This window comes from Colius striatus, chromosome 5 (genome assembly GCF_028858725.1).
Source record: "Colius striatus isolate bColStr4 chromosome 5, bColStr4.1.hap1, whole genome shotgun sequence".
NCBI lineage: Eukaryota > Metazoa > Chordata > Aves > Coliiformes > Coliidae > Colius > Colius striatus.
In genome coordinates, this window is record NC_084763.1 from 50,281,685 (window position 1) to 50,306,267 (window position 24,583).

The 24,583-nt window shown below is 44.9% G+C and overlaps 1 protein-coding gene across 1 annotated transcript; it reads right to left on the minus strand.

Moving 5' to 3' along the window:
* Positions 1-12,858: 12,858 nt before the first annotated feature.
* LOC133625531 (uncharacterized) lies at positions 12,859-22,635 on the minus strand. Its single transcript, XM_061997130.1, has 6 exons — positions 22,560-22,635; positions 21,522-21,675; positions 20,948-21,108; positions 18,932-19,135; positions 18,644-18,825; positions 12,859-18,417 (listed from the first exon to the last, which is right to left on the minus strand). Exons 1-6 carry the CDS (start codon positions 22,618-22,620, stop codon positions 12,859-12,861), a joined length of 6,321 nt encoding a protein of 2,106 aa, XP_061853114.1. The 5' UTR covers positions 22,621-22,635.
* Positions 22,636-24,583: the final 1,948 nt, after the last annotated feature.

Below are 24,583 nucleotides of genomic sequence, written 5' to 3' on the forward strand. Positions count from 1 at the left end.
TGTCATCCAACCGTGCTGCTGCAGCTTAGGCCTTGAAGTGCTTCGTTGCGACTGCTGACAAGAAATATATTGCAAAATCCTCAAATGATCAGTTCACAGGAGCGTTTCCTCAGCACACACACTGGAACTGAACTGACTACATCTGGTCTAATTCATGCTTCCAGTAATTCTGGTACAAAGTTATGTGAGGACAAAATTAAGAGGCTTGATTTAATTTAAGGAGATTTATTTTTTCTACAGTAACTTTAATTAAGTCAAGATAGGAAATTCTTACTGCTGAGTGTTCATACATAAACTTATGCTGAAGTATGTGCCACTGTGAGGGAAAATGGATTCAGTTATTCTTAGTAAATTGCTCAAGATAGTGTCAGAAGCCCACTTCTCGCATCTGCTAAAAATCCAAATGCACCTTGCTTTCGTAGCGGAGGAGCAGGTTGCAGGGACTTCAGGCACTCTGGCATGACCTGAGAGGAGACACTCGAAGACAGTGAGCCCTTTCCCCAACTGTTAGGAGCACATAGATAAGCTGGCTTCAGCATTCCCCATCACCTACCTGTATCTCTCTACATTGGCCCTGGGGCTGCCACAGGCGCTGCCTCTGTGGGGCCATTGACTAACTCTCACAGTGCAGCAGCCACAGAAACAGTTTTCCCTGTCTCAGTCACTGCCTGGAGCTCCTGAGCGTTCCTGCTCCAAATCAGCCCAGATGCCTTTGGGGAACATTTCCTGAGAGATGCTGTGGATTATCTGAGAAGTATCTCCTTAGTTGACAGGAAAGTGCATATATTTCATCAGCTTAGTGCAATCAGAATCTGTCAGCTTGGGAGATCTGCCCTGCATAGAAATTACTTAAGCACCAGGAATTAAAAGGGGGAAAGCGAGAAGTCATTCTCTCCTCTTACTGTAAATCTCTCAAAGAAACGTTTCTGTGTGGGAGAGATGGATGTTTGCGTATTTCTAACATCACTCTTGCAGCTTGACTACCACTCTCCATGCAAGGTAACTCAACAGCAGTAAAAGAAGGAAGAACAGAAAGTTGTGCATGGATGTCTCCTTGTCACTTGCCCTTCGGCATGTAGAAATACAGACACATACGGAGTGAGACTGAACAAAGCAAGGCATAAATGCCCTTGTTAATGCAAACGCAACATCTCTAAGTCAATTCTGGCTTAGGGGCCCAACTCACTTTGGTACAACTGAAAGCATTACTCAAAGATTCAGCACTGCATTTGGAAAGCTGAGGGTTGTGAAGCTTTAGAGTGTTATTGGCACAGTGGAGCCCTTAGTTGTGATGTCATCCCGTAACAAAATGGCACTAACCTGAAGCAGAAGAATACACAGCCCAGAGACTCCTGGGCCAAAAATTGTCAGCAGCAAGTGGTTACAAACGCTGCTTACAAAGTCATTGGAAGAGACAAATGGAAGTTTCCTCCCTGTACCTGACCTGCAGGCAGCAGCAGCTTGTAGGAGATAGCAGCATTTTCATTCCTTGTTTGAACTGATGTAGAAAGTCCTCTGATTTACGTTTAAGTTGGCAGTGGTTTAGGTCCTTTCCTTTAAAGCAGAAGCATCAAAGCCACTTCTGTACATCTAAGGCCATGATGCACTCCTCTTTCTACTTGAAACTTGGAATTCCATCCTCTCCCTAAGTTATTTCCAGGTATTTCCATGTCTGTCAGAAAGCAGGATGTTTAGAAGTTTTCCACACTTATCTTCTGGTTTTCTTTTTTGAGACCACTGCAGGAAACAGAATCCAGTGTTCTCTTTTTTTATCCTCATGTAATGCCAAAGGGAGTGTTGTTGCTCTGCTCCTTAGAAAAGCAATAAGAACTTCTAAAACTTTCACTTTGCTGTAGGTGAATGGAAGACATGTCCTCTCCCACCTCATGCTTTATTTTTTTGTACCCACAGCACAGTGAAAAGAATTTTATTTCTGTTGCTTTTGCCCATTGTGCAATGAGCGTATTTGCTACTTCTTTGAAAATTCAGGATTGAACATCTGGTTTTGGTGCTCACCACTCTGCCAAGTCGGGAAGCTTTGAATGTTTTGCCAAACCATTTACCCAGCCCTGAATTTATAACTAGTATCAGGAAAATCACTAGGGGAAAATGTAAGTAACTGTGGACTGTTGAACAGCCAAGGTCAATTCTGAAAGGATAATTTTTACTGTATTAGTTCTATCAATGTGGCTGCATCTGGTTCACAGCAGCATACTCATATCAATGAGTTGCTTAAAAAATATGCAGCCCAAATAGCTTCATAATGAATGTACATTACTGAAATCATTTTAGGAAATAAAACCAGATTTTAGAACTGAGTCATCAGCAAGTGATAAACACAAAACAAACCAAGCTGCCTCGATGTTTTAAAACAACAAATATAGAGCTTCAAAGCTTCAGAAGAGCCATATAAAGAAAGAGCAGAACTAATCCCTGAAAACAGACAGGATTACAGAAGAAGCAGTGCAATGCTGCAGGAAAAGCTTTCTTTACACTAATTTTTACTAAGTGCTGAAGCAGGTTGCTTAATGGTGCTGTGGAACTGTCATTGCTGGAATTTTTCAAGGATCACACTAAACAGGCATCTGCCAAGAAAGATTTCAGGAGAAATAACTTGTGTTGGATTATCTCTTTGGAACTTTTGGTTATCTTCATTATGATAAATAGAACAAAAAATTCTGGAACAAGTATCTCCTAGCTTCCCACACAGTACCCACAGCTAACTTAGAGGTTTTTATAGTTGCTTCTCTTGTTGGCCAGCCTCCCATCTTGTTTTTGCCCTCCTGCTTGTGATGTTTCCAATTCTAGCCTGTGTTTCCAATATTGACTTTTCACGTGACCTGTCTGCTGATACCAGTTAGCTCGAAGCTGAGACAACAGATAATGTACTGCCAAGGCTTCAGTGGCAAAGAAACATGCATATTAAAAACAAAGAAAAGGGAGAAAAAAAGAAAGGGAAGGGGAGGGAAGGGAAGGGGAGGGAAGGGAAGGGAAGGGAAGGGAAGGGAAGGGAAGGGAAGGGAAGGGAAGGGAAGGGAAGGGAAGGGAAGGGAAGGGAAGGGAAGGGAAGGGAAGGGAAGGGAAGGGAAGGGAAGGGAAGATTAGCAGATTAGCAGGCACTTCTGTATTATGCAGTTCTGGGAAAACACGGGGGATAGCTCCTCCAAACGTGCTTCCTTGTTAGTTACCATTTTCAGGGTTTTTATACACCTCAAACAAAAGAATCACATTTGCCAACAAAAGCATGCATAAAATGTCCATCTATCAATTTAGCCCTTCACCTTGATTGGTTCCCAACCATCACAACATTTCCAAACTCACAGTGATTGGTCAAAAAAAGGTATCAGTCCCTTTGCTTTACTAACAACTAAGGTAACCTAATGAATACATATCCCAGGCTAAGGTAACAGCTAAGGTCACCTAACAAATACATTTACCAGGCTCTCTTGGATAAGGTAACAGGTCCCTATCATGTGTGGTATGTAACTCTTGCAGTTTGATCCTTATGGGATTCAAATGAATACTTACTTAATCAATAGGTGTTGGAGTTATTTGCAAGTGCTAATTGATTGAACTATTGCTAGGTGATTAACAAGTGCTTAACAAGTGGTTGACTACTAATTGTGATGAGAAGTTGTTAACTAAAATAATTGTGTATCTGCAACATGAAGAGCAAACCACACAGAGACATAGTAAGAAGTAGATGGATGTTCTAGAGGCAGCAGAAGCAGGTGCGAAACTACATGGGGGACAAATAATTTCTGACACAATACTTACAAGAGGTTCTTCAGCATCATCTTCTGAGAAAAGCCAGTCATGCTGCAATTGAAAATACAAACAGATGAGAACCCCACAGGAAAGACAAAACCCAGCTGGGGAACAATCAAACGTCAAGAGTACCAAAAATTGGAATCTGGAGTTCAAAGGCTTAATGGACTGGACCCAAACCGGCCCAAAGAGAGACAAGCTGCTTGATCTGCAAAAGAGCTTTTGTTTTCAAGCATGCAGTTTCTCCACTTACTTTTTGGATGAGTGTTTCTACAACTTGACAGCGGTCTGTCACATGCATAACCAGGTCTGTCACGTTTTCATCAGATGTCCTCACCAGTGTTGGACCAAACACTATTGCCAGGTTTCTTGGTGTCATCTGAGAAATCAAATAGTTCCACATCATACATTCATCGTGAGAAAACACAATAATACGGGCTAAGCACATCAGTGGAACACCATTAGTAGGTCTGAGAATCATTTTCCATAGCTATAGCGAAAACGTGTTTAAAAGCTCCTTAGTGACTCAGGTAGGACGTTACACTGCACTGAAACTCTCCTAGACGCGGCTGCAACAAATGCATCCAACTGTTGCTTTCATCCTGAAATGTTTATATGACACACAACAACATGAAGCTAGAAATCACAGATTGCATTATGTCTACCAACAAAGCAGTCACGCAGTCTGCATCTACTTTGGAGGAGGCGGTAGCAACCAACATCATACGCTCAACACATCTATTCATACTATTGTTTCAACACCTCAGCCATCTCGTCTTACATAGTCTATCACGTTAACCTTCTTTAAACAACATTTATACAGCACACTAACATCATCACATATCTCTCCTTCATTAGGTGGAACTCAGGCACTTGCTGAGATTTAAGATCACACCAAACAGGTTCCAATTTGCACGAGTCCTTAGTGTAACCCAAAAATATCCTCTGCGGAGCAGAGATCTTAATTTTACCTACAATCACATATTGGCACCTTCATAAACATAATCCTGCAGAAAAATGGACTTAATGAAACAAACCAAAACCCATTCTGCTTTAGTCCCTGATACCTTGTTCTTTGCTGAGTTCTCTGCCACTCTCTTCAGGTGTGCAGAAAGAAACTGGAGAGTTTCGTAATGATATTCCGGTAAATGGTGAATCTGCAACAAACAGTCTCTTCAGAACATGAAACATTTCGTGTTAAATGTGCACTGCACAGACAACACATCTGATTTCAACTTACCAGTCTCTTCAGTGTTTTCAGACGCTCAACAGGATCTTCTTTTCTATTGGCATCTATAAAAGCTGCGTATTTCTCTGTTTAAAAGAGCGGAAATTAAACATCTATCTACACTAAACCTCACATGTATCTAGGTAGATATAGCTTCCCATCCCCCCAGAAATACAAGTAACAGGTGTAGGAATGACCTTGGAAGTCACAGATTAGTCCATTATATTGTGCATATAAGGCTTTCACCATCACAGAAATTCTTTTTACAGCTCTCCCTCTTAAGCTCTGGGGTCATCATGACTCCTGGCTCTTTAAGGAAGAGAGGGCATTGATTACGGTTAGGATGATTCCATTGGATATTCTCTCAAATCACCCGAAAGCTGAGACACAAATGGTCAACAATAGTTTCTGAAAACAAAATCACAAGATAAACAACGTACCATTGGTCAAAAGGGGCTCTGGGAACTTGCTGAAGAAGGACTTCAGTAAACTGCCGATCACATTCAGGTCACTCCATTTCTACACGTTGAGAAGAAAAGGACAGACGTGCTTTGTATTTCTGGAATCGCAACACAACCAGAAGGTGTGGGCAATTCGACCTATAAAACAGTGTGACTGGACACTTACATCATCATCAACATCAATGTCAGTTATTCCTCTGTGGACCTCTTCTTCCAAACGTAAGATGGCAGTGTTGCTTCCAGGTACACTGTAAATACCTGTGTGCTCCAAGCCTCTTTCCTCAACAATTCTGCAGCACATATCGACAATGAATAGAACATACTGAAGAAAAAGAGAAGTCAGTCATGTATTTTCAAGTACGGAATGCAACAACTCTTCCAAAACCATCATGGGAAGAAAAATTGGCATTCCCTACTTTGTTGGTATGAGCCGGGGGGCACTCATCCAGTCTGATCCCAAACATGCCTCCAGCAGATGGTTTCTTTCCGAAGGCCTTCTTCTTAAAGCATGGGATGCCTCTTCTCCACGTTCTCTTTTCTTTTCGCAGGCTTGTCTCATCTTCTTGTTGTTAGTACCAGGCAAATAAGGAAATTGGAAACATGAGAACGTCTAAGTTACAAAAACTACTGTGAATACACCTAACAGACTTGCAAAGACTAAGTGCCACCTGCTGCATTTTTACCTTTCACTGGCCTGCCCTCCCACAACTCACTAAACATCAGTTTATCTGAAATATCCTTTCTTTTTACTCTTCTGTCATTCAAAAGATAGACTTGAACATACCCTCCAGATTTAGAAAAGCAAGGAGCTGGATGCTACTCTGGAATTTCATCTTTCTAAACACCCAAGGTACATCAAGCACACTTGATGCAATCAAAACCTTCACTTAGGAAAGCAAGATTAGGTCTCTACTGAAGCACAGTGCTGCACTAAGTACCTATGGAAACATGCAGCCATGCTCACACATATGCAGACCTACTGAGTTCTGCAAAATTTACCCCACTTGAGTCACACCTCAAGTATTTCAGTAGGATTCCAATTCCAATATCCTTCAAAGTTTCACCTTCTGCCTACTGAGAAACTCATCGCACATCACAAGAACACAGAGTCCATTTGAACGGAAACAACGAGAACTCTGGTTTCTGTGATTACCTCATCATTTAAGTTGATGTTGTCTTGTATTGCTTTAACCCATGCCAACATCTGATCTCTGTCCTCTGCTTGAAACAGATACTTGCGCTCTGATGAGCTGAGTTTAAAGACGTTTTTCCTCTTGGTGTCACAGTAGGAGATGTCTATCAAACAGGCATTGATGCTTACAGGCTGCTCTTCTTCAGACGAGGTCACTTGCTCCTTTCTATCCTTGTACAAATAAAGCAAATGACCTCGGAGGACAACATACAATTGCTTCCATGGACGAATGCTCCCACCAACTCGCTGAAAAACAGCAGCTCATAGGTTAGGTTGCTTATTTCTTACAAGAAGTGCTTCTGACTTACACAAACTGACTCCAGCAGTTTTAAAACAGGAAGACTAACCACCTGCCGAAATTAGGCTTAAAAACGACCTGTGAAAAGATGACGTCAAGGTGGGATTTGCCACTTACTCTCCATGACAGGAGGGAGTTGCTCAATAGCCTGACCTCCCAGAGCACCCACCAAGTGGATGTTCACATAGGACAGGAGCAAGAAGCAGAATGCCAGTAGAATTTTACAGAGGCGGTAATACAAATATAGTCCAAGAGCTGAGGAATTCACTAAAGCTGATGTTTTAACCAGTCTGAGATTTTGTCAGCCTTATTGATGCGCATATCCCTCAAACAACAATTTCAAGAGGAAACCTGCAACGTTTCCAGTTTCTTAATATTTGGACGAGGTTAAAACCCGAACACTGACAACAGGTACCTTTCCTTTGTCTGTAACAAGCTGGCGGAAATGGAGCCATCCTTCCTTGGATGCATCACTGAAGACTTCTGAAGAAGAATCTTTTCGGGAACCAGAGTCTTCTGAAGACTTCTGCCTGTCGGCAACCTAAAGAAAACACCACAGAAAGAGTCCCACAGTGGACCTTCAAACACTTTTCTCTGCAACCCCTACGCATTCAGGATGTTTCTCACTTCAAGAACGCCCTGAGGAGTATCCTCCTGAGAAAATATTACTCCTACTTTCTTTCCACACAGCAACAGTGACCTGACGTATCCCCAGAACGCTTGGAGACACTGAGGAAGTTCCTCCAAAAGCAAGCCACAGCTACGCTGCCGTGAGGGAGGCTGAGGAAAATGAATGTCAGGGATGAGGTGAGCCTAGAAAAGACACCACGTTTACTTACACGACGTGTCTGGGAAGCACGGAGGAGAAACTTTGGGATCGACTGAACTATGAAAACGTATCACAAGTGATGAGCAACCGGATGCCCGGGAGTTGCAATGAACCTCACGGCTATTGCAGTGGCGGGACACGGGACAACGGCAAGGCTCGCTTCTGGCCGGGGGAGCGCAGGAGATGCGAGGAGAAGCGGCAGGAGGCAGCAGCTCTCGCCAGGGGACGGTTTCAGGGGTTTCAGGGTGTTTCATTTTGGTTATGTTTTGGGGTTTTGGGGGTATGTTTTAGTTGATGTTGCATTAAATTATTTTCTGTTTTCTTCCCCAAACCGAGTAGCCTGGTCTGTTTTGTCCTGAACCTTAAGCAGCAATTAAGCTCTCCCTGCCCTTGAGCAATTCTCAGCCTCTTTGGTACTCGAGGCTAATCGTGGTCTTTGTTCCCTGATGGGCCTAAACCACGATACTCAGCAAGGATGCTTAAGTGCAGGTGGATTGCAGGAGGTGTTTAGGATATTTAGGCACATCTGCTGCTAAGTTGTGTGATAGGTGCCTTCAAGAGCTGCAGGAAACTATTAGTAGACTACATGGTATTAGAAGAGTCGAGGTGGAGATTTATAGATGGTTCCATAACCATGTAGCAGCCCCCACTAAAACTAAGATGCCTTGGACCCTGGTTACCCAAAAAAACAGGGCTCCTCTTCATAATCCTCCTTCTGGTGTGCCAATTAAAAATAAGTAGGAGGCATTGACGACAAGGGACACAGACGAGCGTTATGTCAATAATAATGTTAATAATATATCATGTCAATATGAAGCATTGCATTCATAACACCATAATGAATTCTGTCTGATGTTTCTTGTGCTCAGCCCCCTGTCCTCTCGCACAGACTTCTGCTAAATATAGGCCAGAAGGCAAAAGACTTTCTATCCATGCCTATATATGTTGAACTTCTGTGAGTATTCAACAGAATCAGTTGAATATCAAACCAGAAAACTGACTCTTCCAGCCTCATATGCCTCTGAATCGTCTGCTTTTCGGAGATTTCTGCTGCCTTAAGTGAGGCACAGTACCTTTGACAATTGCAGTTTCTGAGGCCACTAGTTGTCACTCTGTACACGAAACTCATGTCTTAGCTGCAGAACCTGGAGTGCCAGTCATGCATAATGAACATAACAGAGATGTCTTTATCAGGTTCATTTATATATACTCCGATCAGTGTCTATCTTCTATTGCACTTTGACATAAATCAGGAAGTTCAGCTCACAAGAAATTGGTAACACTCCTTGGTTAAAGAGGAAAGTATGACTCTGTTCCAGATTGTGCAACTGCTTTCAAGAGCCTCTGAACTGTCCATGTCTGGGAAATACACAATTGATGTGCACTGCAAATGATGTAATGGGAGATCACTGACCTCAGAGACTTTTTACAGTACAGTTTTTCAAATTTATTTCCCTTTTTTTCTGGAACAGGATTTCTTTTTTATTTTGGAGGGAGGGGAAGATTAACTTTGCATCAAGGATGGCACTCCCTGCTAAATCCATCTTGGATTATTAATTGAAATGGTACTAGTCAGCTTCTTTCTCTTAGAGTCAAATGCTGTTGTCAAAATTGTCAAAACTAACATTGCAACTGAAAAGAGCCACCTGCCTGCTCTGTGAAGTGTGGCAGCCATTCTCACCTTTGCTAGAGATTGAAGTGGTTTCTCTGTAATTGGTTTATTTCATAGCCAAAATTGAAGATATTAAATCCCTTTTATGCTTGCATTGGAGATGAAGAGCCAGGCAAACGCTTTATTGCATTTTCCGAGCAGGGAACCTGAATGACAGCAAATATTTGCTTTCATCTGTATACAATACAAACAGGAATTCCACTTAAATCCTGACTTAAACCTTGTTCTAGGCCTAACTCCTGACTACATTGTCCATCCATACAACTGGCAGCACCAGTGTCGTGGTTTGGCCCAGCTAGCACAACAGCACCACGACAGTTTCTCGCTCGATGCCCCCATTCACCCCTACCCTCGTTAAGATGGCGGAGGACCCAGCGAAATGGGAGTAAAAAGATAAGCAAGATTGTTGTGGATTGAGACAAGGGCAGGGAGGGCTCACTGCCAATTATGGTTCTGGGCAAAACAGACTCTAGTACTCGACTTAGAGAGGAAAGTAGGAAAGTTTATTCTACAAGAAACAGAACAGAATAAAAGCAAAAAGGGAGTAGGATGATGAGAAAATGACAAGCAGCACTTTAAGATCTCCCTCCCCCATCCCTCCTTTCTTCCCGGGCCCAGCTCTCTGCTCCCGATATCTCTACCTCCTCCCCCTGCAACAGCTCAGGGGGGCAGGGAATGGGGGATGTGGTCAGTCTCTCACAGATGGGCTTTGCTGCTTCTGTCTTCTCAGATGAGGATGACTCCTGGCATTCTTCCCCTGCTCCAACACGGGGTTCCTCCCCCGGAACACAGTCCTTAACAAACTTCTCTGGTGTGGGTTGTTCCCAGCAGCTGCGGCTTCTGCCGATACAGGGTCCCTCACACGGGACACAGTCCTTGGTGAATATCTTTGACATGGATTCTTCACCACGGTTGCAGTTTCTGCAGTTGCAAGGTCCCTCTCTCGGGACAAGGCCTCCTCCGGCCAAAATCACTGTCCCTGGCTCGGGGCCTTTAATGAAGTGAATCACTGCCCCTGGTCCGGGGTCAGCTTTAGCAAAATGAGTCTCTGCCCCTGATGCGGGCTCATTATCAAAATGAGTCTCTCCCGCTGATGTGGGGTCTTTAAAGAAATGAAAATAAATCTCAGCTTCACCAGTTCTCTCTATAGAATGCAGGGGAGTCTCTGCTACAGTACACCTCCTCCCTTTCATCACTGACCTTGGAGTCCGCATGGTTGTTTCTCTCACTGTTCCTACTCCTTGCACCACCACCAGCCAGAAGAAGAGAAGAAGGGGCAGAAGCAAGAAAGAAGATGGAGGAAGACACCTCCCCTTCCGGCTTCTTCTTAAAAAGTGATCGTGGAGGCGTCTAATTGGCTCAGCCCCAGAAGTGAGCCTTTTCTGAGCTGGGGAGAGTTGTGAGCAACTTCTTGCAGGAGCCATCTTTGCAGCCCCTTCCCCCATACCAGAAAAGGCTGTCATGTCAAACCATGACAACCAGGCCCAGTTGACCCTGGAGAGATCCCAGTTTCTGCCAAGTAAGGCATGTTTATATGCTGATTCCAGCTGCTTTTAGGATAGTCTTCCAAGTTCAGAATTGGCTTATCCTGCCAGATAGATATAGTCCAGTGAGGCTGTGAACAGGATATAGTTTTTCAGAAGATCAGTGATGAGTTTTATGTCTATCTAATTATATTGGTTCCGATTTCGAGATGTTGAGGCCTCATGAGATTGTCATCTATCGTCTACCTAGCCAGGCTAGCCTGGATCAGGTGGAGATGGTCACCCTCTCAGGGAAGCTGTTGTCCCAGTGGAGGGCTGTAAAGTCTGTACCCCACACTCCTGGGTGGAGGAGGGGGCAAGCTCCACCTGTGCAAGGTGTGCTCTAGTGAAGTCCCTTGGGCAGCAGGTGGAGGAGCTGAAGGAGGAAGGGAGTACCTTGTGTTTATTGGTCTGTTCCATTCCTCTTGGCTATATATCCCAGTGATATTAATGGTGAGTCTCTAGGAAAATGTTATTTGTGTATAGTTTGGTGAGGAGATTTGGAAGTACATCACAGAATCAATCACAGAATTATTTATGTTGGAAAAGACCTTTAAGATGTAACACTGCCACATCCACCACTAACCGTGACCCTAAGCACTACATCTACACTTCTTGTAAATACCTCCAGGGATGGTGACTCAACTGCTTCCCTTGGCATCCTGGAGAAATGCTTGATAACCCTTCCAGTGAAAAACATTTTCTTAATATCTAATCTAAACGACTCCTGATGTAACTCAAGGCCTTTTATCCATAATTTGATAAGCAAAGATGAATCTGAAATGCTGACTATTGCTGGACCAAAGGCACTGACATCTTCCGTGTACTACAAAGTACTCTTCTCAGCCTAGACTACTCTAGAGATCTGATCTGAACCGAAGAAACTCACTGAAGAGGGTCTGTGTTTGAAGCAGTAGATTAGACCACCATGTCTTGATGAATTTCAGGTATTACATAAAGTCACAGGTAATGACTGCATGCATGGAACTTGTATTCTGTTTGACTTCTATGTATAGAATTTGCTTTTAAATTTGCAATGCAAAATATGTTCTTAGAAATATGAAAATTATTTCCTATAGCCAGATTGAAACCGAACACAATGCACTGATTTTAAATCATAATGTATTTTAGAGTCTGCTAGAATTTCCAAAACAGGAGCACTACTACAAAAGTATCATTAAATTTGTCTCTCTGAGGGCGCTACTTTCAAAAGCATGTGGAAGGTCTCAGTGAATAAAGACAAGGACTGGTGTTAGGTTTGAGAAAAGTTAGAATAAGGAAGCAGATGAGGTGTAAAAATTTACAATAACAACAAGACAGACTTTAGGTTTTGATTTTAAAAATTACTACTCTTGTTTATCTGAGCTTTCATAAAAAATGTTTATTTTTAAACAAAAACAGTTGCTTTAATGTGTGATTAACAACCACTAAGTTTTTAATTTTTATTTTCTTTTCATTCTTTTCATTTTGAATTTTAATATTTTTGCACACTTAGGAAAAATTAAGTTTACTTATTTCAAAAGAAACCTTTAAAATTCACAATATGAAGAAGTAGTTGAAAAAGATGCCCCTTATTATACACATTTGCTAATATTGAATTTAAGGATAATAGATGAAGAATACTGTAATGACAAACAAAGTAATAATACTGTGCTGCTTCCCATGGACATTCATCATTTCAAAATGCAAACTTAACTAATTTCATTAAAACTTTACAGTTGCAATGTGCATTAAAGATACAAATTTACCAAATGGAAATGAACATAGATTAACTTATCTATTTCCAGTTTAAAAGAATGAAATAGTGTCTGCAGTGAAATACACTCTGAGGTGCTACAAAGGATTCAGGTATCTTGAAAGTTACACAGTTCCTGGGTGAGAAGACTCCTATAGCCAGCTCCCATTTTCTGCACCCTCAACCACAGTGCTTTTGTTCTCAACGCTTCTATTTGCATCGCTCGTTTCCTCTAAAACCACTACTAAACTCGACAGAGTTGTGTGAGGATCAAGCAGTTTCAGAAGAGGTATGTCCACCTTTCTCTCTTGGAAGACACGGTTCTGAATTGTCATAGCTAACATAGAGTCTATGCCCAGCGATGACAGCGGCGTATTCATCGTCAGCTCATCCGCGCTCTGGCCGGTGAGGTCACTCACCAGCGACGTGATGTAGTCTTCAGATTTGATTAAGGCACTATCCTGGCCTGGAGTTGACTCAGAGACTTCAAGCTTGTTCCTGAATTCTTCTGACATGAGGGAGATGAAGCGACTTTTGAGGGAAGTAATCCGAGAAAAGACGTGATGCAACAAAGCTTGAAAGTTCAGCTTGATGACGGCTTGCTGCGGGTTGTTCCGAAGCAAGCTCTTCCTGAGGTACTCGTGGATTTCATGCACCTGCAGAACCTCTATGCCCTTAAATCCCAGAATGTTCTGAATATGGCTTTGATTGAGCAGCACGCCGAGGTTCAAAGCACCCCAGTTAATGGACTGGCCTGAAAGCCCACAGTTCCTCCTGTAGAGGCAGAAGGCATCCAGGAAAGAGTTTGCAGCTGCGTAGTTTGCCTGGGTGGAATTCCCCAGAAAGGAAGTAACAGAGGAGTAGCACACAAAGTAGTCAAGCTGCTGGCCTCTGGTAGCCCAATGAAGATTTAGGGTCCCTGCTACCTTGGGGCTCAGCACTTTCTGAAAGTCAGCCAGGCTCAGGACTTCAAGGTGGCCGTCGTGTAAAACGACGGCGCTCTGAAATACACCTTTGATTGGAGTCCCGGCAAAGACGGTCGCGATGGACTGGAAAGCTTTCTCCACGGCGCTGCTCAAAGTCACATCACACTGCACAAACGCCACCTTGCAGCCTTTGTGCTGCTGCTGCAAAGCCTTCAGCTCTCCTTGCTTCTCGCTGCTTGGGTTGCTCCGGGAGAGTATTGCAATGCACCCTCCTCCATTCTCAGCTATGAATTTCACCGTTTCAAAGCCCAGCCCAGTGAGCCCCCCGACTACCACGTAAACAGCGTGCTGCTTGAACAGCTGCTTCTGGGCTTCGTACAGCGGGATGTCTGACAGCACGGGGGTGTCCCTCTGCCTCCTCAGGACAGCAAGCGGGACAGACTGGCAGCTGAAATAGGACATCACACAGTTCATCCTTTCAAAGCTGCCCCTCTGCTGAAACACAGAACCTGGCAGCCGTCGAAATGGTTTCATATCCATGGAACTGACCCACGCCTGCACGGCCTTTTGCAGTTGCTTCAGAGGGGCTTTCTGGAAAATGCTGGCAAGCGTAAGCACATGGAAGCTGATGTTTTCATGATCAATTCCACCAACAGCCTGCAGACACGTGGGCTGTTGATTGCCACACACTATCACCACATCTCGGAGAAAGTGCATGTGGGACAGATCCTCCGGAGACAGTCTGTTTACTGGGGGAAGAACCACAAGGGCATGGCACATGTTTATATACTGCAGCTTCTCTGGCGTGGGCCTGGCAAGCACTGTTCTCCAGCCCATCTCTTCTGCTGCCACACAAAGGACGTGGCACAAAACTGACGACGGCTCTGTAGAAATGACACCCAGTGTTCTGCCACGTTTCCCCTTGGGTAACCGCTGAGTGAAGATCTCCCACGCCATGATAAAGTAGGACACACAAGGCACATTCTGAAAGCACGGGAACTTCTTTACCTTGAAACACACTGCTCCTGGAATCCAAACTCGGGATGATGCAGCAGCTGGGTAGCAGGAAGCCACGTGATCTCCCACTTGAAGCCTCTTCACGGCACTGCCTGTGGCTGTAACCGTGCCACTGAAATCGAGAGCTAAAAGTCCGTGCTTGTCTACTACTTGTGAATTCCAATACAGTGTGTTCCCAAAGCTGCGACTAGAAACACTGATGGGAAAATAATCTTCTGAGTGGAGACATATTTTATCCACTTGAATTTCCACGCCGTGTGCGTCAAGCTGAGGAGCAGCGCTGGTGCACAATTCTGCAGACAAGTCTTTGGCTGTGTACGGATCAGACGTGTACAAAGCGAAGGCTTCTGACTGCTGGGCAGCTCTTATGGCCTGGCCGTAGTCTGCATCGACAAAAGGTGTGCGGCAGACTTCAGCCACGTAAGTTCTTCCTTGGCTGATGCAAAGCTCTGGGTAGTCCTCACCTTTGTATTTGACAAGAACGTCTGCCAGCACTGAGATGTCCAGCGAACTGCAAGAGCTCAGGTCAATTATCTGAAATGTGATTTCTGGAACCTCAAGGACACAAGTTCTGGTCATGCCATACAATGCAAAGCCACAGCTCACGTGGTCGACGTACCTTTCTGATGTTCTGTAGGTGATCACTCGGACTGAGCAGTGGGACCTTTTCTCCCTCAGTGCCACAATAACTTGGCGATAGGCTTCACAACACTTTGCCAATTGGTCTACCCCTTGGCTTGGGACATCTTCGTTTAACTTTTGAATTCCCCACAGGAACAGAATTTCATCATAATCCTCAACCTCTGCTCTCATTTGCTTCACAGTGGGGCTTTCCAAGAGCCTTTCCCACTCTTCATACTTAACGTATCTCGAATCAGGATGCAAATACTTTTTCAGCCGCTCTGCTACCCCAAATTGGTCAGCAAACACCAGCACTCTGGGCATAGCCCCCACATGTCCAGTCGCCTGTGAAACACAGACTTCTTTCCACTTGCTCTCAAACATGAGCTCATTCTCTCGGGAAGACGCTTGCTTCATGAAAGTGATGGCCACGCGCTTCAGCTCAGCCAAAACAGTGCCACGCTTGTCCATGAAGCACCCACAGACCTCTAGGCAGTTTCCAAAGGCCTTGCTCGTTCTCATATAGATCATCATTTCTTCCTCCAGCGGTCGGAGCACCACCAGGCTGCCTATCCCTGAGGGAAAGCCCGCTCGGCACTGGAGCGTCTTTGACGTCATGACAGCGGTCATCTGCAGAAAGCAGTCGAGCAGCACTGGGTGGATACAGTAGTTGTACATCTCTCGGGCGGTCTCCTTGTTCACCTTGATGCTTGTGATCGCTTCCTTTAGTTCCTGGCAATAATGCACATCGCTGAGCTGCCTGAAGACGGAGCTGTACTGGAAGCCAACCTGAGACAGCGCTTCATAAACCTCCTCTCTGCTAACCACCCCCCTGCATCTTTGAAAGATCTCTTGGAAGGAGATGGTGCTTTCTTCCACCACAGCCTCAGCCCCCTTGGTAACTTGGCCTGCGGCGTAAACTGCGTTGGAGGAAGAGAGGATCTCAAAGGCTGTCGCTGCTTTTTGCGCACTCAGCTTGATGCTCAAGACTTGGGAACTCTGCGTGAGAACACACGGCGCAGAAAAACTGACACTCATCTGGCAAGTGCTCAGGGGCACTTTAGGACTGGAGCCACTCAGCACAGAGGCCAGACCAAGCTCCGCATACAAAGCACCAGGGACTAAAGCCACACCATTGTGCTTGTGCTCGTACAGGTACGATGTCGTGTCCTGGGACAGCAGGCAGCCAAACTCCGTGTTGTCGCTGCTTGTGCTGTAAAGCAAAAGGTGGCTGGAGCTGACGCCTCTTTGGTTTGCTTGCTGGTGGATATCCAGACAGGCCATCAGCTTCTTGCGGTCAAACTGATACCGAGGAATGGCCACGGGGATGCTCTGGTACCCATCATACAGGTGCTGCCAGCGCGGATTACATCCCAGTTCAAAGAGCTTTCCCACCAGGGTGAAGAGCGTCTGATACTCGGCATCAGTTTGCAAGGAAGAGAACACCTTGGTGCCTTTTCCAAGAGTCTCCTTGATGCTTCGCTGCAAAGCTCGCTGAGGACCTATTTCCACAAACACCACGTTTTCCCTGTCTCGAGCCACACTTTGGATGGCTTGAGTGAAAGCAACAGGCTCACGAGTGTGCCGGGCCCAGAACTTGCCCTCAGCAAAGTCACTTCCCAAAGCAGCCGCCCCTGTCAGCGTTGACACCACTTCCATTTCCCCCTGCTGTTTTTCTAAAGGCCGGATGCTCTCTTCCAACTCCCCAAGTATTGTGTCCATGCTGGGGCTGTGGTACGCAGCTGGCACGCTCAAGACGTGAAGGAAGATGTCTCTCTGGCTGAAAGCTTGAGCTAAATCTCTCTGCACAGCATCCACAGAGTCTACACTCCCAGACAAGGTGCAGGAAACGGGGCTGTTGAAGGCTGCGATGCACACCTGTCCCGCATAGGGATGCAGACGCTCAGCAACCTCTTGCACAGGGATGTTTCCGACCACCAGCATCCTGCCAGCAGCCGTCTTTGCCTGCAGACGGCTCCGGTGATAAATCACTTTGACCGCATCTGCCAGGGACAGGTACCCAGCACAATGAGCTGCGGCAACTTCCCCCACCGAGTGGCCAACAGCAGCGACTGCCTCAATGCCCCAGTGTCTCAGCAGGGAAGCCAAGGCAACCTGCAGGGTAAAGAGCAAGGGCTGGGCGAGCTGCGGATTCAGCAAATCCTGGGGGCTGTGAGCTCTCGCTGGCAGGAGGCTGATGGGAGCGTGCTTCTGAAAAAGCGCTTCTATTGCCTTACACTTGTCTCTGAACACGGGCTCTGAGCTCAGCAGGGCCTCGCTGAAGCCCCGCAGCGGCACGCCGTTGCCACAGAACACAAACACCAGCTGCGGCTCCGCCTTTGACGTGGCCACGGTAGTGCTGGCTGCCGACAGAACCTCTCGCTGCAGGTGTTGGAGAGAATTGGTGACAAACGCCTTGCGGTACCGGTAGCTGGCGTGGCTTCTTCTGCAGGCAGATGTGTAGGCCAGGCTTGGGAGAGTCACCGAGTTCCTCGTGCTCAGCTCGGCAGCTGTGTCAGCCATGCTCAGCTGAAGGGACTTACTCGATGCTGCTGACAGCACAACTAATTCAAGAGGCCTCTTAAAGGCCGGAAGAGGCTCCAGCTGCTTCACCTGCCTGACTACCACATGAGCATTGGTTCCTCCAAAGCCAAAGCAGTTGATGCCAGCTACTCTTCCGTACTCGCGGGACTCTTCCCAGGGCTCTACGGCCGTGGGAATTGCAAGGTTCAGTTTCTCTGTGTCGATGCTGCTCGTCTCCCTCGAGTAGTGCAAGGATGGAACGATCTTTCCGTGGTGCATCATCAGAAGCACTTTGATTAACCCCGCTGCTCCAGCAGCTGATTCTGTGTGGCCAATGTTTCCTTTCACTGAACCCACTTTCAGAACAGAAACTTGGGAAGACCTGTTTTTACAAATGACACTCCCCAGGCTTTCAGCTTCCGTAGGGTCTCCAGCGGCAGTTCCTGTACCGTGGGCTTCAACGTACTGCACAGCTGACGGGTCGACATGCACCTCATAGACGCTGCGCAGTAGCTTCTCTTGCTCGATTCGAGATGGTCTTGTGATTGGAGTCATGGACCTGCCGTTCTGATTTACTGCACTGATGTTTATGACACCCCAGATTTTGCTGTAGTCTTCCTTTGCCTGTGTTGTGAAAAAGAAACAGTATCTTTAATAATCTCACCTACAGGAGAAAACCAGACAACTCAACCAGGAACAGAGTATGCCATGAACTTCTAAATGCACCATCCCTTCCCCAAGGCAGGGGACGTGCACAAATGCACAATGCTCACCAAGTGCCTGCTTAATTTTAAGCTTGGATTGCTTAAGCTAGCAATCAAACTTTAGGCTGCTTCACAAGCAATCTTACCTTTTGCAGTGGCTTGAGGAAAACAACACCACAGCCTTCTCCCCTTCCATAGCCATCGGCCTTTTTGGAGAAGGGTTTGCTGACTCCCTCTGGAGAGATCATTTTTGCTTTGCTGAGGGATACAAAGGTGCGGGGGTCTATTATGCAGTTCACTCCACCACAGATTGCTGCCTCACAGTCTCCTGCAGTAAGATAGAAACACACTCATGATGTTGGCATGTCCAGCATGAGAGCAGCCCTAGCCATCCTCATTCGTTTCGTTGCCCAGCATCCCAGCAGCCCTGTTACCTGATTTAATTGCTCGCAAGGCATAGTGCAGAGCAAAAAGAAAAGATGAACATGCAGTGTCAACAGCCAGTGATGGTCCAGTCAGATTAAAGGTGAATGACACCCTGTTAGCAGCAATGCTCATCGCTGTTCCCGTGCCGTCATAGTGATTTATTTCACTCACTGCTCTGCTTGTTACAATTTCATAGTCTCGATTCATGAGCCCTGTAAATATATCAAGTACATGTCACGTTAACCTGAGCAAACAAGAAGGATCCTCAGCTCTAAAGCCGGCAGTGTGAGCTGCTTTTCTGTTTTAATAGTAAACTACACGGCATCAGTGCTCCTATGGCAAAACTTACACAAACATCCCCAACACCTGAAACTTCTACCTGTAAGTGATGGGTCTTCCCTGATGGCTTAGCTCGTGGTGTGATGCATGGAAGTTCTGTGTAGCCTGCTTAGACCCTCTAATCTCAGTCTGAGAGTGGTTGCTTTGGTTTTGCCATGCAAATAGACATTAAGAAATTGCAATGAGAAGAGCAGGGATATAAATGTTCAGGACATTAGCTCTAGTTCCTTAGGTGTTCCAGTTGAAGGTCACAGCAGAAGCTAAAACCACTGCTTTTTATTTACCTTTAATTTGCTCAATTTAGTCAATAAGATGGAAATAGGGCCTGTGCAAGGAGTTGGAAAATGAAGCACCTCTATCTGGAGAGGAAGGAGTTGTCTCCTTTCTGAAAGAAGAGCTGTTCTCAGAGTAAAAGGTGATGTAAAGTTTCTGCCCCATAGGTACATCGGCCTAACTATTCCAGAAAACTCCTCTGAAAAGGGACAGAGATTACAGCTGTTACTCCAGCTCCTTGAGAAAATACAAGAGTTCACTTGGAAGGGATGTACAACAATCATCTAGTCCAACTGCCTGAACAAGTCAGTGCTCACCAAAGGTAAAGCGTGTTACTAAAGGTATTGTACAAATGCCTTTTACACACTGGCAGGCCTGGAGAAACCATCTCCTCTCTAGCAAACCTGTTTTAGTGCTTGACCACTCTCTCTGTAAATAAATGCTTCCTAACATCAAGTCTGAACCTCCTCTGATGCAGCTTTGAACCATTCCCACATGTCCTATCACAGGATATCAGGCAGAAGAGACCAGAACCTCCTTCCCCTCTTCCCCTCCTCAGGAAGCTGTAGAGAGCAAAGTTTGCATCCGAGTCTCCTTTTCTCCTAACTCCCAGCCTGAGCCCTCAGCTGCTCCTCATGGGTCATGCCTTCCAGCCCTTTCACCAGCTTTGTTGCCCTCCTCTGGATGCCTCCATTCTGTATCGTGGGTCCCAGAACTGTACACAGTTCTCAAGGCGAGGCTGCACCAATGCTAAATACAACAGGATAATCCCTGCTTTTGACCAGCTGCTTATACTGAAGTTCTCTGTCCCTCTTGAGCTGAGGACACAGGACTCCAAATGAGGCCTCACCAGGGCAGAGTAGAGAGGGAGCAGAACCTCCCTCGACCTGCTGCCCACACTTTTCTTGATGCATCCCAGGATGCCATTGGCCTTCTTGGCCATGAGGGCACATTGCTGCCTCATGGTTAGTTTATTATCAAGCAGGACTCACAGGTCTCTCTGCAGAGCTGCTCTCCAGCAGGTCACCTTTAGCCTGTACTGGTGCATGGGGTTGTTCCTTCCCAGATGCAGGACCTTAAGCCCCACAACACCTTAACCAATGTTATACTGGAAAACAGTGTAGGCCTGGCTTGAGTATCATTTCTAAGAAGGGCTGGGTTGACGAGGCAGTTTAACAGTTTCCTGCTTCAACTTCAGTACCAAAAGACACCAAGGGAGCCCCCTAAAATACGGATGTGAATTACATACAACAAACCTCCAGAGTAGCCTAGCAATCCTTACCAAAAATAACTGGCACACAACAGTAGCCTTAGATCTCCAGTGCTAGATACACAGGTAAAGCTTATGAGGGAGTGCTCCAAGCTTTGTGAGATTCAAATGTACTTTCTTTGCCATGTTATTTTTGTCTTACCAATAAAAACCCCTGTTTTGGTGCCACTGACAGCTTCTACGGGGACTCCAGCATCCTCCAGGGCTTTGTACGTGCACTCTATCAATAACTTCTGCTGCGGATCCATGCGTTCAGCTTCCATATTATTGATCCCAAACAGGTGGTTGTCAAATGAATTAAATCTAAAAGACACAGGTACAAGATACAGACAACATGTATTTACTCCTACACTCAGAGTTAACACACATTTTTTGCAATTTGATGAAAAGCAAAGTAGTAACTTTAGGCCACAGCTCCCATTTATGAAATTCAGAAACAAATATTCATAGGTCATAATACTCAAATGAAACACAAGGTCTCCTTCTTTACTATCTAGCAAAACTGCACTACCTTACTTTGTCTGTAAATTATCACAACTGAACTAGAATTACTTTTCCACATAAGCAAGGAATTAGGTCCCAAGATCCAACAAAGCTGGCTAACCTTCAGGCTGAAGCTGGAGGAATTTTAAATGTGGCTTGCACCTTCTGAAAGGCTGGACATGTCTGGCTAAGTATGAAAAAAAATTAGTGTCACCACATGGTAACAGACTCACTCATCGAGAAGAGCAGCTCGTGTTGTACATATCTTTCCTGGCTTGTTATCATCTGGATCATACCAATCTTTGGCATTAAATCTCTCAGGGGGAATTTCTACTGTGCAGTTTTTGCCTTCCTCCAGGACCTTCCAGAAGTTGTCAATTCCATCACCTGTTGTACAGAGGTTTTAAAGTCGATTAAATCATGTGCTCCCCCTCCCCACACCAACTCAGAAATGCTCTCAGTTACAGAGAACTCCCACGTAGACATTTTGAGTGCTCAAGAAGCATCACCAGAGAAAGAAATGATCATGTTTTGGTGAGAGGAAAAAGGAAAGGCATGAATGATCCTTTCACTGCCTGCCTTAGAGCAGTAGAAGTCACAAAATGCTTAATCTTCTGCTGTCCCTGTTTCCCTAAGATTGTAAATGTGAGAGTACTGTAATACAGGCTGCTGTCACAATATATGATAGGCAATATCAGTTCTTTACCACAGTTAGCCTCTCATCTTGTACAAGGGGCTATATTTAGGTCTGTGTTTGTGAGAGGCAAAACCTGACTACAGACAGCTGTATTTATCTAGCTCTGCTCTCTTCTGGGACCTTTCCAAGTGAGTACTGTAATAAAGCAGAAAGATTCCTGTTAGCAAGACCCAAGCTATTTCTATTAGGGGCAGGGCTGGTGATACTGACAGGCCCTCCATCTGTCCTGTCCCTATGGGTACACAGTCCTGCAGCGATGCACCGTCACCCAGCCAGTGCATTCAGAGAGCTCAAACCCTCCCAGACCCACCCACTTCACTTGTGTGAGGTTCATGTCTGCAGCTCAATGCCCTGCCTACAGACAGCACTGCAGGTCTGTCTCTCAGGGGACAAATTGCAATCAAGGGATTTCCACCACAGAGGGTCCTTTTAAAAAGATCCTTCAAGTAGCAAAGCCATGAATTGTACAGAAGTAAGGGAGGAATGTGTTGTTTTGCTCCACTTCAACATTAATCAGTGACTCTGCTTTTCTGTGTTCACTCAGCAGCCCACCCTGCTTTTACCCAAAACTTACCTCCAGGGAAATTGCATCCTATCCCCACAATTGCAATTTCATCTCCAGTCTCCATCTTCATCTCCAGGGCTGTGCAATACAGGTCTAAGTGTCAGTTAGCTCAAACAATTGTGCCTTTAGAATTAAGTAAATTTCAAATTAAAAGGTGAACTTTCCACAAACACATGCACTTGTTCATAGCTTCATTGATTTGTTTTCCACTGTGATGAGAAATGCCACTCCCTACAGGTGACCAGAGCTGTGTGATGTTTTCCTTGTTGTCTCTGCTTTCAGAGGAATATCTCTAATCCTCAGACTCCCCTGTTCACAGACACTTCCTTTTACTATTAACCTCTGCTACTCCTGACACCGGCTGATCTGCACCCAAGCCTCTCCCAGATCGGTCCTGCTTTGCTCCTTACAGACAGAAGTCACTTGCACATTGACCAGAGCATATTCTCAGCTCTGTCATCTCTACCCTATTCACAAAGCAGGTCTCCCAAACAGACACTGCTTTGGTAGATCCCAGGCTGCTGAGCCTTACTCTAAATCAGCTTCGTCTGCAGTCCGAGTTTAACCCCCACTGACCATACTCTGAGCCAACAATTCTCAGAGGTTTTGCTTTGAAACATGACATTTAAAACAACTGCTCAGATTCACACTTTGAAAAATCTGCTTCATGGTCCCATTAACTAAGACAGAGAAAGGTAAAGGGCTACTAAGCAAAACCAGAGACCAGCATCTGGCTTTCTAGAAGTACCTTCTGTTTCACCAATAATACTAATTCCAAAATGCTATAAAAAGAATTTCCTTTTAGATCTTTCAAAGCTGACTATGACTTCTGTGGTGTCTCTAGTTCATAGTTTAACTTCACTGCTAACCTTAAGCAGCAAAGCCCAACATAGATACTCTTGTCACAAGATCCTTTTAAGCATTGCTCCTCAGTTAGCACTTAAATAGCATATCATAGAAAAATAAGGACCTTCTGATTCTAACATGTCTTTGGCATCTATAGAATTACCCAGTGAGCTATGAAACTCTTACCTTATATCATCCCAGTAGGGTGCACTAATAGGCTGAGGCTGTGGAAGCTGTTTATATAGGATCCTGTGAGGTTTCTCATTTAATACTTATGCTAAACTGGGATGGAAATGTTAACGCCTTTCAAAGGAAAGAAAGCAATGACTCATGTGATTACTCAATGCCCCCCCCCCCCCCCGACTAAAGTTCAAAACTACTTCCCTGGAGTAATAAATTCTTCATGAAATCAGCTTCTACATGACGATAAGAGTAAAATCTCTGTCTTATCTAACTTCTAACATTTAGCAAACACTAAGTCAGAGATACCTTGGCACAAAATAGCCCATAAAAAATGTATTATTTAATCTTTAAAGCAACAATGCAAATTAGATTGCTCTTAGTATCAACAAATCTGAACTGGCATATAAAGTCCTTACTATTTGTTGAAGGGGTTTTAGTTGTTGGAAACTAAGCACAAACTCTTCATGAACATAAAACCTGAGTTTCATGTTTGATTATACAGCTGCAGGAACAGTTAAATATAGAAGAACAAAAAGCCTTGTGAAAAAGGCAAGTTTTCTCAAAATATTTCAAAACCTACCAAGACATTAAAGCAGTATCAAGCTTCCTGTCTAAAAACTGCCATCTTCTTAAAAGCAAGACAAACAGAGAATAGCCAGAAGTCATCACTGAAGGATCAAGTCTACTAGTCTCTGCTGGATACCTTTTTAACATCTCCCTCATCATCCAACCACCCAAACTCATCTTTTTCTCTCCTCACCTTATAACTGAAACACAGTGTTGGAGCAGTCAGAAGAGTTCGTATATAGTGAACGTTTTCCCTGTCATGGGACCCAACTCTTTCCAAAAGACAGCAAAAACCACTGTGCTGAGAAAAAAGTTTATTCTGCCACTGAATAGCTTTGCAACCTGCTCTGAAAAGCTCAAGTTCATCTGTTTCATAGGTGTAAATCTCAGTCCCTCACTTCTCTGAATTCTGAGGTTATTTGAAGTTATTTAACAAC